The sequence below is a fragment of the Rousettus aegyptiacus genome, unplaced genomic scaffold (assembly GCF_014176215.1).
Source record: "Rousettus aegyptiacus isolate mRouAeg1 unplaced genomic scaffold, mRouAeg1.p scaffold_m13_p_4, whole genome shotgun sequence".
Classification (NCBI taxonomy): Eukaryota; Metazoa; Chordata; class Mammalia; order Chiroptera; family Pteropodidae; genus Rousettus; species Rousettus aegyptiacus.
Window position 1 is genome coordinate 55,276,253 of NW_023416307.1, and position 14,692 is coordinate 55,290,944.

General features: G+C 45.8%; 1 protein-coding gene across 4 annotated transcripts in view; it reads left to right on the forward strand.

Moving 5' to 3' along the window:
- GPR156 (G protein-coupled receptor 156) overlaps window positions 1-13,038 on the forward strand; it is an 81,974-nt gene extending 68,936 nt beyond the window's left edge. For all 4 annotated transcript variants that reach the window (XM_036218682.1, XM_036218681.1, XM_036218683.1 and 1 more), the window contains 2 exons: window positions 4,083-4,241; window positions 8,545-13,038. In XM_036218682.1, the coding sequence (XP_036074575.1) occupies window positions 4,083-4,241; window positions 8,545-9,885 (1,500 nt within the window). In that variant the 3' untranslated portion in view covers window positions 9,886-13,038. The remainder of the gene's footprint in view (window positions 1-4,082; window positions 4,242-8,544) is intronic.
- The last annotated feature ends 1,654 nt before the right edge of the window (window positions 13,039-14,692 follow it).

Below are 14,692 nucleotides of genomic sequence, written 5' to 3' on the forward strand. Positions count from 1 at the left end.
TGAAGTGACAGATAAAAAAATTTAGACTAGATAAGAAAATACAGAGAACAGATCTAGGGAGACAATTTAGAGCTAATAAGTGTCTCTGAAAGAACAAAATAATTTGGGGCAGAAGTAATCACCAGGGAACTATTGAAGGAAAGCCTTCTTGATCTAAAGCAAGACCTCCATCTGAAAATTGAGTGAATGAGTAACCTCCATGATGTGGTCCTACTTATATCTCCTCCCTCAACACTTGCCTCTGTCCCTCTTGCATTGTAAGCCTCAGACCCAAGACTTCCACTCTGCTCGGTGGTTGAATTCTCAGCACCTAAGACAGTAGTGCTATCCAGGTACATTCCCATCTACACACAGACAAAAGTGCAAGGTGAAGTTCAGCTTGAAATCTGACTTCTAGGTTTGAACTAAACAATAAGCAATAGATTTGTTGAAATGAGAGTGGAAGTGGAATTATAGTGGGATACAGGAACCAGATGGATGGACAGTGTTGGCTGTTCTCTTTCCTTCTCCCTGCCTCATTCCCATTTTTTCTCCTAGCTGTTTTGAGCTCGCTTTCTCTTACTCTGTCTTTCCTCTTCTGTGTTCTCTCTCATGCTTTTTCTTCTCTTGCACTGACCATAATCTAAAACTTAAAAATATTTTTTATAGTCTATTGTATTTTAGGCTTATGAAATAAATTTTTTCAAAATATAAATGTAACTAAGGTTTGTCCTTTTTTAATGCACTCTTAAATAGATTTTCCCCTTTGGCTCATTGGCCTGTGGTAGAAGATTCACCGTGTGAGATCTGCACTGTGTGTTCCCAGGAGAGTAGGACAGCTGAGCGAATTTGGAAAAGTATCTGAGGAGAGCAAAATGGGTAGAGGCGGGAGTAGGGGGTGGGGAGCTTCCTTCATGCCACTGAGCCTTGGGATTGGACTGTGGTGGGAGGGGTTTATGAAAATGATGGCACAGATACCTTAAGGGGAGCTAGGTGGTGCTAGAGAGCTGAGTGACATGGATAAAGAGGTGCGCTGACCAAGCAGCATTCTCCACCCGGCCCTCAGGAAATGCCTGAGTGTTTATGTCAAACATAGAAGTTATCACTGGCAAGGAGCCAGCCTCTGCCTTTGTGACCTGAATGTGAGCCATCCCTCCACATTCCTCCTCCTCTCCTCCACCTCTGACAGCAGGTGGGTCCTGAGGTAGGACATAGTTTTCTCCTCTAAACACCCAAAATGTTTCATCTGCTCCTCTGTGAAAGTACTTAGGACTTTGTACTCTGCCTTAGAGTTGTCAGTACCCCTCATCGACAGACAGATGAGCTTTTTAAAGGAAAATTTTCTTCATTTTTTTCATATATTTATCCATTCATTTATTAAGTGCTGGGAACATGCAGTTCAACACATGGCCCCATTTCTAGGTCCATCTCTAGTTTGGAGCAGATGCGAAACGAATAATACCCATCAAGTGTTTGAGGAAGGCATGTTGCATGATGCTGATGAAGGGGTGCCCCAGCCTGAGAACTTAATGACATCTTCTCAGAAAATGGTACGTTCGGGCCCAATCTCAAAGGAGGAGTAAGAGTTTCCTGAGCAGATTGGGGTAGGGCAGTGAGTGGCATTTCAGATGGGAGAACATCATGACCAGAGGCAGGGAGGTGAATGAGAGAACAGGGTATGTTTGGAGCACCACAAGTCTTTGCACTTTTTGAAGCACAAATTGAAACTAGAAGAGAGTGGCAAGAGGTAAGAGAAGCACATGGGGTGAACTTCTCAAGGCCCTACTGTGTCCTGTTGAATACTTGAGATTTATTCCTGCCGTATTAGTTTCCTATTGCTGCTGTAGCAAATTACCTCAAATTTCGTGGCTTAAAACAGTACAAATGTATTACAGTTCTGGAGATCAGAAGTCTGAAGTGGGTCTTATTTGGCTAAAATCAAGATGCCAGTAGGTCTGCGTTCCTTCTGGAGGCTCTAGGGGAGAATCAGTGGCCATGCCTTTCCCAGCTTCTAGAGGCCGCCTGCATTCTTTGGCTCATGGCCTCTTCCTCTCTCATCAGAGCTGGCAGTATGACATCTTCAGATCTCTTTCCGACCTTTATTTCCACTGTGACATCTCTTTTTCTGACTTTGTCTCCCTGCCTCTCTCTTATAAGGACTTGTGATTACATTGGGCTCATTGGATAATCCAGAAAAATCTTCCCATTTCAGAATCCTTAAACATGTTTACAGAATCCCTTTTGACATGTGAAGTAACATCTTTACAAGTTCCAGGAATTAAGAGGGGAACACTTTGGGGAGGGCCATTATTTAGCCTACCATATGCACATAGGTCAGAGGCTGAGAAAATCAGAATACGCCTGCCCTTCTGGAAGAAGGGTCATGGAGAGGTCCTGAAACTGTGACCTGAAGGTCATTTATTGCCATATTTCTGAAACCCAAAGAGTCGAATCTTAAGGACCAGGATCTTAACAAATGGTAATTAAGGAGGAGTGGGCTTTAGTCAAGGGGCACCCTGGCTCCACCCAGCGAGCTTAAGGTGAGACAGATCAAAAGCCCTGAATGCGCCCTTACACCCTTGTTGAGCAGTTCTCCCAGCAGCCCTGCAGAGAGGGCTCGGACTAAGGGTACCAGGGAAGAGAGAAAAAGCTCTACCGCTAAGGAAATGAGGAGGCCTTGAGAGGGAGTGGAGATACTGTGACACTGCTAGGGTCAGTGCTAGGAGAACAACATGAGGTTTGCTCCATCTGCTCATGACCATAGAGTGACCCTGTGGTCTCAGGGTCCAGTAACTCCTGAGTAAGGTCACAAGCTGACGGCGTTCTAGGGACAAGGCCTTCAGGAAGGGCATCGGAGGGGGTGTTTCCCGGCCTAACACAGCACAGGTCACACAGATTCCTGATAGCGTTGAAGGACTCATGCTAAATCAACAGAGGACTCAAGAAGACTTGGGTGAGCATGTGCTGTTGAAATTGCTGGATGGATTTAAACTTCTATGTGAGATATAACAAACGTAGGTTAGTAAATGTTTAATGAGTGAGCAGAAAAGGCCCAGGATCCCTGTGAGGCTCCCGAAAACACCTCAACATCATTTCTAGAGCTCAGGTACCGGAGTGCCCGGCGTACATCTCTGGGACTCTGTTATTTAGTTATGAGAATTCCTAAGGGAAAAAAGAGAAGCCTCCAGAATTGTGGCTCCCTCTGGCGTCCACATCGCTGGCATTCACCAGGTAGAGGCAGGGTCGCAGAGGCTCAGGACCCTGCCCCCATTTGTGAATGTTCTATGTTCAGCTCCATGTCTGTTAAACGAAACCAATTTCCATAGGTTGTTTCTCAAAACTAGTTTCTCCTGAGAATCTTTTCCTAGGACTCGCACCATTAACAGTCTCTCTTCGTCAACTGTGTTGAGGTCATGCGGTGTGGCCCAGGGCCTCGGTTACAGCTGTGGCTCTGCTGCTAACTAGCTGCGTGGGCCTAGACAAGTCGTACTCCTGAGTCTTTCCTCATTTTTTAAGGGAAAAAGATGGTCAGATCGCAAACTTAATGTTCTATCATCTTTATTGATTTTTATTACCATTTGTGGTTTTCTATCTGAGCCTTGATTATTGGTTTGGGTTAGAAATTATTCCTCCAGCAAGGAACTGGGTTTTCAATCACAGTAAGCACACCATTACTCAGCAAATGAGGATAATTAAGAACAGCTACGTATAACTAGAAACAGTTTCATTTGAAACATACAGTGGTTAGATTGTTTAACCCTGTTCTAGCTCCTAAACTCTGGCTTTAGAATGTGGCCCTAGAAATATACTCCAACTCTGGTTTTCTTTGACCAGTTCAGCAATGAGTAGGTCACACTAAGATTGTTGTTTCATCTACCTGTCATCTTCCTTTGGCATTGTTTAAAACTCTATAGACTTAGCATTCTTTATACCTTCTGCCACTACTGCCTATGAGCTTTTCAGAGTAAAGTACATGTTGAGGAGAGAGGGTAGTTTGTGCATTTGTGTATCACTGTCATTCCTTGGTATTTTTGAGAAAGAGTGAGAGAATGTGTTTCTGGGTGTGTAATTAAATAAATAACATGTGTTCTTTTATCTAACAGCTGAAGCAATGGAAGGCATTTGAAGAGGAAAACCAAACAATCAGATGCATGGCCAAATATTTCAGCACTCCCAGCAAAAGCTGCCATACCCAGTATGGTGAGGAACAGAATTGCCGCACTAGAGGAGAGAAGAACTCCATGGAAAGGCTCCTCACAGAAGTAAGCCAGACCCCTGCCTAGTGGATTCTCTATAAAGAACTCCAGTCATGCGCTGGTGGGCCCCAGATGTCGCACCGTTAACATTCTTTCTTCTTCCCTTCCCCCACTTCCTAGCCATTCCTACTTCCCTTAGCCTCTGGCAAAACCTCGACATTTTCCCAGTGACCCCCACTGCTGCTCCTCACCCATTTCAATCATTCACTGAATAGATAGATGTGTGCCAGGCATTGAGCTGAACGCTAATGAATAAAACATAGTCCCTACCCTCATGGAGCTCACAGTCTAATGGAGTGAATAGATATTGATCAAGAGAATTATGAAGGAAAAAGTCAGGGTGATAAGACAGAATAATGGGTGGTAAGAGCAAGGGAACCTAATTTAGAGCTATTAGGAAAGACTTTCTGAGCTGAGAGCTAAAAGTCAAGTACAACTGGCCAGGCAAAGAATGCAAAGAAAAGCATTCCAAGCAGGTGAGTGGCACTGCAAAGGCCCGGAGTTGTAGTGGATGCTAGGTTCTTCTGTATGATACATTCTTTCTTTACACAGAGTGGTGTCCTCATTTACAAGATCTTAAGGGGCCCTACTGTCTGTTCCCAGTTCTAACTAGAGATCTCAATTGTACTACCAACCCAGAGAGTAAAGAAGTGTCTAAAGATGGGGAGGAGGGCTGAATAGGGCCTCTGAATATCATAGTAGCACCAAGGGGGGACCAGGCAGCCCTCAGCTGCCTTCTTTCTTCTGTACTTCAGCCAGAGTTGGCACCTCTCCCAGAACTGGGCAGTGTGGTGTGGGCTTGAAGAAAGCACACGGAAAAGCTTGAGGGTGTGCTGTCTCAGAAAGGAGGCACGGGGCCCAGAAGAATTAGTCAGTATTTTCACACTAACTAAATTATATTCCGTGTTCTTTTTAGTATAGAACATACCTGAGTAGGCGCTATTTGGGAAACTATGTTTTTCTGTAATTGGGCTGGCACCCGGATATTGGTAGTCCTATGTGAGACGATAGTGTGATGAGGACCTGAGAAACACAGCCAATGAAGGGATTAACCTCCCCAAACACCCACTCTTCGTGCCCCTCTAGTCTCCCACACCATACGCTCAGTTCTGGACCTTTTTTATCCATCAGAGTAATACTTCTCCATTACATTACTACTTATGAAGCTTTCAGGACCTTGTTTCAAAGTCAGATTTCTCCCCACCTGGCAAGGGAGTAGCATTGCCTTTGATACTCTGTGAAGGCTTCAAAGAAGCATTTTTTTTTCAGCTCAACAGAAGGCCAGAAATTTGGCAAGAATAGCCAGGATGGTTTTCATTCACAATCAGCTAATGCTGGAACAGCCAAGTGGCCTGACTCTTTAACCTTATGGTAATTTGTGACGTGCTTTTTGTCCTTCTGCCATACTCCCCTGTTTCCCATGCAGTGACTAAATCTGCTCTATCCCAAATGATGCCTTGAGTTTGCAGAGGAAGGGTCCTAATGGGAAGCAGATGCATGGGCAGTAAAAAGCTGGCCTCTCTCTGGAACATGTTTCCCAGAACAAGCCTGAGAACAACAGGCATCCTGGGGCCCCATAGCAGGCCGAGAGAGGTTCCAGTATCTAAATCCCCAGCTCCGGCACTGCCTGGTGGTCACACAGTATCTATCTATCCTCCCTCAAAACGTGCACAAACCCCGACTCCAGCTTCTTGGTTGCAGTTCCCTCCTGGGCAGCCCCTCTGCCACCCTGGTATCTTCCTCTTACTTTCCTATGATCTGGGCGGTCCACCTTCTCATTCTTGCCTCCTTTGCCCCTATAGCCGGGAGTCCCCGAAAGACTCTTTGGGGAAGCATCCATCACTGACTTCCCAGGCTGTGTGAAGGCCAGCAGATAGAACCTTCCCAAAGACTGAAGAACCTCCCTTCTACACTCTGCAGCAGAGGAAACCCATCTATTATTTTTCTTCCTCGAACCATAGAAACAAGAAGGTGATTCCATTACTCCTTATGACGTGCACCTTATCAAACATGCCTTTGCACATTTGCTTCCCCGGATGGGCCAAAAGTAATAATTAATAAGCTCATTTAAATGCAGCTGCCATGGTAGGTCAGATTTTAGTCTCACAATGGCAGTGGCTCACACTATGCCTCTAATTAATTAGTATGCAGCCATAGTGAAAACAGAGTCCCACTTCTTTCTCTGAAAGGAGAGAAATTTACTGTTTAGGCTGATGTTTCTGAATCTGTCACCAGCCAGCTTTAAATGTTTGGTCTGCTGGGAGAGGAGTATTCTTCCCAAGTCAATGTTTGTCCTAATTTTCTATATGCGAAGAAATTTGTAGATAAGGCACAAAAAGACAGCACTCAAGAGTTTACTTGCCGGGTAGTTGTCATCAGCTGGTGAGGCAGTAGAGGCATCCCGAAGCCAGCCTGACATGTGCAAGGCAGTCTTCATGAGGAGGAAGAGGGTTGGGGTTCCTCCTGAGCAACCAGCACAGTCACCCCTATGACATCCTCAAAGAGATACCTGGCACCACCCAGGTATCATGTAAAGCCTGAATGAATGTCTCCCGCTTACTCATCCACTCTGCTCCTGGTGAGTCCTTGAGTCATCTACACTTCTCTGGCAACACCCAGGCCTCACCACTCTGCAGGTGAGGAGAAGGGAGAATGGGCATGCATGTGCTCAGCTGTAAGTCTCTTCCACTTATTCACCAGTTACTCACTGGTCTGGGACTCCCTTCTGATGATAAAAGAAGTAGACTAAACCAGGATGTAACTGGGAGTCCCAGTAATCAGAGAAATCACCTTCCTGCTTGTAAGTAGAGAGCAATTTGCCTTGGAGCTGCCACCAGAAAAATACTGTTGGTCTAGTTTACTTAAGGTACTGCTTTCTGAAATGGTCACTTCTGGGCAACTCTCCTATGTCAACCTGAGAAGACACCACAGGTTTGGTGCCTAGGAGACTTGTGCCAGGTATCCTAGAGAAGGGAACCATCCTTTTTTTTTTTCCTTAGGGCATGATTAATGGATGTCCAAGTGCTCACCCTCATCTTCTAAAGAGGATGGCAGCAAAGAGGCAGCATTTTGGTATTCAGGCAAGGAATTTTTAGAACACAGCACTTGTGTTATTGCTTTCCTCAAACCCTTGACCACCATCGTCTGCCCCAGGATCATCATTTCCCACAATGATCTCTTCCCTGTTCCACTGCCTTTGAGCATCAGGATTTCAGAAAGTCGACAAAGTCTGAGGGAGGGAATCAGCTGCCGTATCACTGACGGATGCTTGAGGCATACCCACCGCTGGTACTCTTCCTCCTACTTCATGCCCTGACCTCAAAGTTGGAATGCGCACACCTCTGCAGCTCGTACCTGCCAGCCCTCCTGGGCACAGCCTGTTTATCAACTAACAGCCATGCGACAGATAGGCAGCTCGGTAGCAGAACTGCCCCCAGACTCATTCATCTTCTGGCTCCATTCTAGATCTACTGAATCAAACTATCGGAGACTTAGGCCCAACAATCCTATTAATAAATAAACAAACAAACAAACAAATAAATAATAAACAAGCTTCTCCAATAATTTCAATGCCACACTTCTTTAAGAGATGATTGATAACTGATAGTGCCACATGGTAGCTTTTGCCTCTCAATCCACAAGGTCCAACCAAGGGAGGTGGTAACACCAGCCTGAGATTCTCATTGGCCTCCTCCTGGCTCCAGTCTTATCTCTTTGGCCCAGGAAGTGCCACCCTTCTCTCTGTTTTTCTTTTCGTCTTCTAGTCTGTTTAACAAGAGGCACAATACTTGTTTCCCCACTTGATCATCCCCTTGAGATGTGCCTCAAATTCATCTGTATTTTGCAAAAGTGTGATAAACCCAGAGTTGGGCCATCCCAGACATTATTCAGACTGGTGTCCTGCAGAGCAGCTTACTCCTCTCAGTTCTGAGGCACAGCCTGTTTATCAACTAAAATTGAAAGGGTGTGCAGCAGCCAGCAAGCTGCTAAGCTGTGCCTCCTCCAACCTCCCATCTCGCAGACAATGCCACAGTGTGAGACTATAAGGTGGGGTATTAAGATCATACAACAATAAATCATGGTTGACCTTTACTGAGAACCACATGTCAGTTATGTTGCTAAGCACTTTGTGTGCATCAACTTAACTTCACCTCATGGAGGTGCTTCCTCAGGGTCTGAGATCAGCACCTAGCACACAGAGGAACTGGGATTTAAACCAAGGTCTGGTACCGCACTTTCTCCGCCATGGGATACAGTGTGAAAATCCTCAGTGGTATCTTTTGTTGGTGGTTTTGCTTTTATCTTACAGAAAAATGCTGTGATTGAAAGCCTGCAGGAACAAGTAAATAATGCTAAAGAGAAGCTAGTGAGGCTGATGTCAGCTGAGTGCACCTATGACCCCCCAGAGTGGGCTGTGCTGTCTGCCTCTTCCTACAGCAAGGATGGCCAGGCTGCAGCCCCTGTGCACAGCCTAGCAGCTCAAAGGCCTTTGGAATGTCTCTCTGACTCTCAGAATGATACCAGTGTGGCTCCGCAGGACTCCCAGAGTACCTCAGTGCCTTCCTCAAGTGCACAAAGCCTCGGTGGGCCTGGGAAGGACACTGGCTCCTCCCCAGGGCAGGAGGAGATATATGACTTGAAAGACTTTTCCAGTTATTTAAATTTGGGCTGCAGCAAAAAGACACAGGCTGAGCAAAGCCAGGATGCAGAAAGAAGCGACCAGGTACCTACAGCCCCCCACCAGAGTCTCATACCAGGCGAAGGAGACTCTGCTCCCCAGAGACTGGCGCAGCTGAAGAAGTCAAAGGAGCCTCAAAAGCAGATATTAAGAGTCAATTCAATAATCAGGGAGAAGCTTCAGGAAGTACTACGAGATCTGGGCCCAGGCCCCGAGGCTTCCCTCCCCTCTTCCCCATCTCGTCCCCAGCAGCCCTGGAAGAGCAGTGCTGCCCACAGCCCCCAGGAGATGCCCCTCTCCAAGGAGTTGGGCTTCAGCCCATACATGATAAGAAGAAGGCGGGCAGCGCAGCGGGCTCGCTCACACTTTCTGGGCTCTGTACCCTCATATGTGGAGCATCGGGCAAATAGGACTATTTCTGGGGCACGAAGTGGGCTAAATGTGCAGAACAGAGACAGTCTCGGCCTGGACTCCCAGACCGCTGATTCCAGGGTGCTCTTTTCCAAGAAGGCTTCACTACTTTCAGATCCTCAAGGCAAGCCGGGCACCCTGGAGGATAGCAAACAACACCAAACAGAGTCCCAAAGGGCCAGTGGGCGTCATGTAGCCTTACCTCACCAGCCTTCTGATTCTGGCCAGGCACACGAGCCCACTGGCCCACGCCTATCCAGACCCTCGCCAGATCTGCCTGACCAGTGGCAGCTGCAGTCCCCAGGGTCCCCAGGCCACCCCTCCCTTTCTTCTCCATGCAGTTTCCTTGACACTGAGTCCAGCAGCTCAGACGAGTTCTTCTGCCGCTGCCACCGGCCCTACTGTGAAATCTGCTTCCAGAGTTCTTCTGATTCCAGTGACAGTGGCTCGTCAGACACCAACCCCGACCATGCTAGGGGGCTGGCTTCTTGGGAACAGCTGTGGACCCGCTCAAAGCCTATTGTGAACTTCAAAGATGACTTGAAACCCACACTGGTGTGAAAAGCAGCAGAGCATATCTGGATATAGAGATCAGTCCAGGACAAGCCTTACTTGGCCTACAGGAGGAATACCAGTTCTGGCCTTCAGGGAACATACTAGCATCCTGTATTTGACCAGCCCTTACTGTTTTTCAGCTATGCTCACTTGAGTACTGTGTCATCCTGAGCACTCACTTCTTGATCCATGAAAGGAGGGTATTGTCTATCTTGTTACTACCTCACGGCATTCCTGTAAGAGACTCCAGTTGAGTGACCATAAAAGATACTCCTTGAATAAAAGGTACTAAAAGAGCACGGAGGGTTTTCTGTCCGGGTCAGCTTGTGTTCTACAAAACTCGTAATATACACCAGATAGATGGCTGGTGGACAGACAGATGGAGAGATGGAAGGAAAATTTCTACAGAACCAGAATTGTGGACTGTGACCCATCAAACTAGCCTTTTAGTGGCAGACCTGCTACAAGGATATGTTTCTTACATCCTTGAGTGTCTCACTCTTGGCAGGCGGTGGTTTTGTTTCTGCCGAAGGTTGTAAACAGCAACACCCTTAGGTCCCAGCTTCTGGCCACACTCAGCTCAGAGCCACCTCTATAAGCACTATTTGGTGTTCATGTCTTTCCATCATTATGGCACCTCACCATCATCCCTGAGACAGTCAGGTCTCCATATGGCCACAGGCTACTCAGATCTCTCTCCTGGCCTTGGATGGTGCCTGAGGCCCAGACTCTCTCTTGGTTTAGTGGTCCAACTCTTTGACTCTGCCAGTGGTGCAGTTTTGGACTGGGCAGGAAGCACACACTGGAAATCTCTGTGGGGGTCAGGAAGGCCCTGTTGGTCAAAGTTGCTTTTGGTGCCATTGGAATTGCATGACCAACGATGTATACGTGGTGGATCCTGGTGTCCTGGAAACAGAAAATGGGGAAATAGAATGGAGACAATGGGAGAGAAGAAGGCAGGAAAGAAAACAGGTTTTGAACATTTACTTTGAGTCTGGCACTGTACTTGGCAGTATCAAATTTTAGTAATCCCTTATGATAGCCCTGTGAAGTAGACACTCTCATTCCTACTTTTAGAGATAGGGAATATGAGGAATATGGGGAATGTGAGGATTCAATAACTGAGGTCACTTCCCTAATATCACTCAGCCGGAAAATGGCTGATGAGGGCTTGCCTACAGCTCATGGACTCCAAGTCGATAGATTTTCCTGGGGACATAATGTCTTCACTCCAACTTCTGACAGCGGCTAGCAGGGCTTGGTAGGCCAGACAATAAAGCAAGGGTAGGGTAGGAAAGCTGAGATGTGCCCATCCTGGAGTCCAGGACACCTGCCCCAGGATAACAAGGTGCTTCTCACCTTGAGAAGCAGCCCTCACTGCCTCAGAGGTCTATCTGTACCTCCCAAAGGAGTCAGGGAGTTGGTGAAGGATGAATGACAGGAACTTATCTCCTTCCAGAGTCACAGGGAAAGCATAGCTGGGTCCATTTAGCTTGGTACTGAGCTAGTTGTTGCTTAGAGGCCATCCCCTGCTCCCACTCCCTGTGTGTGCATCTGTGTGTACATGTTTGTGTGCAGGAATTTGGACCACATTAGATATGCCGGGAGGAGGGAATTTGGCTCTAAATGCCTCACAGAAGATTTATCACAGGCTCTTGGGGCTGTCAACATCCAGCAAATCTCCAGACACTGGACCAGGAGGCCCTCCTGGTAGCACAGTTTCTTCTATCATCTACTTTTGCATGCCAATGTCATAATTTATTTTGCATGTTGGTTTGTAATTTTTGCTTGTGCTGTTTGTTTGCTATCCAAGTGATGCCTTAATAAAAGAGAAATGACTCCCAAGGCAAGTCTCTTTAGAAGTTGTGATCTTGGGCTAAGGAATGGAAGCATGAGAAGGCTCGACCACCCAAAGGAGCTGATATGGAGCAGCCATCAGCGTTGCTGCTGGGGTACCCTCGATTCCAAGTATATCTTTTACCGAACTTCCATTTGTAATGGATTCTCCTGTGGTCTCCTTGTGCAGCTTCCTATCCCAGATACACCTGCCCCAGTGGATAGAGAAAACTCTGAACACTTCCCACTGTGGAGGGTCCTATAGTTGGGCTTCACCTCCTTCAGCTTCTTTCCATCCAGTATCTCACCACCAGCAGCCTACTGTTCGTTGACATGGAATATGCAGGCTTTAGAGCCATCCTTCTAGTCCTCTCACTCTCTCTGCTCCTGTATCCCAGCCCTTCTACATCTCCATCCTTCTTCTATCTAGAATTTATTTCCCCTATTTGCATACCTTGTGAATTACTAATCTTTCCAGACTCGGGTGGAGTATGCAGTCTCTCTTCATCCTTTCCTGAACACCCCCAAATAAAACTGACCTCCCTCCAGTTAAATAAAAAAGGATGCTTGGGGACCTATGTTTCAAACTCAGTGAAACATTTCTATTATCCATTTTATCTAGAATGATTTTGTAACCCTTAATAGACTTGATTGAAAACATGAAGACTATGCCCAGTTTTTCCTATCATTTGGTTCAAAAACTACATGCCAAACACCACAACCACCTGTCCAGAAATTCTGTTTCCAATCTGCTATTTACTCTTGCACCATCCCACCCCCATTCAATGCCAGCGCTTTCCCTAGATCTTTTACCCAAAACCAGCTAATCCAGTGATGAAATTCTTCAAGGAATGAGTGCGATGTGACTTTTGGCATGCTCTCGATAGTTATGTTCTTGAACAAAGGGCAGTAACTCGTTTAAAGGAATCATGGAAAAGTAAGTATTGCCTCTGCTGCTGTCATCCGGGCAATGCAGGTCTCTGTTGATCCTAAGATCAGGCATGCAGCCAGGCGTGACTCTGGCCCAAGCATATGTTGCCTGCTGGTTGAAATCTTGGGTCCTTGGGGTTGGAGGTGTCCATACTGATTCCAAAGTTGCTATCTCTCAGCCTGGGCCTGAATTGTCTTTCCTAAAGGATCAACTTGGCCTTGTAGGAGCTCGTAGAGGAGGAAAAAAATATCAGATGCAGGAGGAATGCTTTTAAAGAAACATATTACTTAAAAAAAGAAGAGTCAACCCAAGTTCCACAAAATCTCTTGTGTCTGTACTTATTATATTTAAATGTGTCTCCTCAACAGATTTCAAGTCCCTGAAAGCTTCAAGTGTGTCTCTGAATTTTTGTATTCTCTGGTGTAGCCATCAGAAAACTTTGCACAAAGGATAAGCCCAATAAATGTTTGATGGATGGATTTCTGGACAGATAAATGGATGAAACAAAGGAAGGCAAAGAACCTGTTCTGGGACTAGCAAAGCAGCAGAAAGGGAGGTGAGCCATCTGGTTTCACTGCCTTCCAATAGGTTAAGAACAAGAAACAACATCATCCATAAGTAACTGAATTCTGAAAATGACAGTACTTTAAGTCTTTTAGGGAGAGATGGGGTAGAGTAATGGAGTTAATAGAAGATAATCAATAAAGTTATTATGATAAAGATTTTCTTTTAAAGATGCTTTCTTCACAGGCTTATAACTAACAAACATTGTTAGCTGGAGGACAGTCTGTTAATCTTAATCATTGTCACCTTCCTGAGTCCTCTTTCTCTTTGCCCCAAACAAAGCAGTTTATTTTCTCTGACTGATGCACTTTTCCCAGTAATACCATCTACACTTTGTCATGGGAAGTCTAATGCAGAGATGGCATTTATGGGGCAGAAAGCAGGAGAGAGGCTACTCTTTTACCTCAGACTTTGCTTTTTTTCACCTCTAGTATCTACTTTAATCTCTCTCCCAAAATGTTCCTGATCTTAGCATACCCAGCCAAACTGAATTTGAATTAAGGAACATTGCGGGACATTTAGTTCACTGTTGAGGTTACAGGGAGACAGGAAACGCCAGTGTCACAAGGCAATATAACCTGATCAGAGCTTGGCAAGATCTGGGTCAGTGTCTCCCAACCCTTTTCACTCTTTGACTTACCTTTGGATGTTAAATACACTAGCAAGACACATAGGCTCAGAGAATAAGTGCTTGGGAGAGGCCCTGGAAAGGTCTTCGGGCAACTAGGAGGACAGGAAAAAATAAAGGAAGGAGGACAAGAAGTCCAAAGGATGGAGAGATACAGAAGAGATGTGGAGAAGGAAGGCAAAAAACAAGGAAGGCATCCTGCGTAGCTTTGTCATTGGGCAGATCATGGCAGTCACCTCTCTCATAAATGAATGTGCTGGCTCCAGTTCTGAGTTGAGAGAAAATGAGGCTTGCTGCTGTGAAGAAAGGCAGAGCTACCCTGTCATCAGTGTGTAAGTGACTGTTGGTTCATTTCTCAATTTTCCCCACTCGACTGTGAGCTTCTTGAGTCAACAACTTGTTATAATTATCTTGGTGTCCTAGCACTGTGCCTGGCACATGGTTGGTGTTCAGCAGATGTTTGCCAAAAGAAATAAAAGAATGGCCTAGCCAGAACTATCTTAAGGGGAACCCTAATAAGGCAACTCATAAGAGCTGAAATCACCTGGGAAGCAGGGCTTAGGTATCTCATCACTGACAGCAATGTTGATCCACCTGTTTAAATTCTTTGTGATAATACCCGAACTCTTTGTCGAAAGAAGACATTTTAAATGGGCTTTCTTCTCTATTAATTTTTGTACAATAATTTTCTACCCCCGCTGCAATGTCTAGGCTTAAAATCACCCACGTGTCTGGGTGACTTTCAGCAAGTTTCATAATCTCTTTGTGGCTCAGCTTCCCCAGCTATAAACTGGAACAATAATACCTACCTCATAAGGTGGTTACAAGGGTTAAATTTATTAATATTTGTAAAG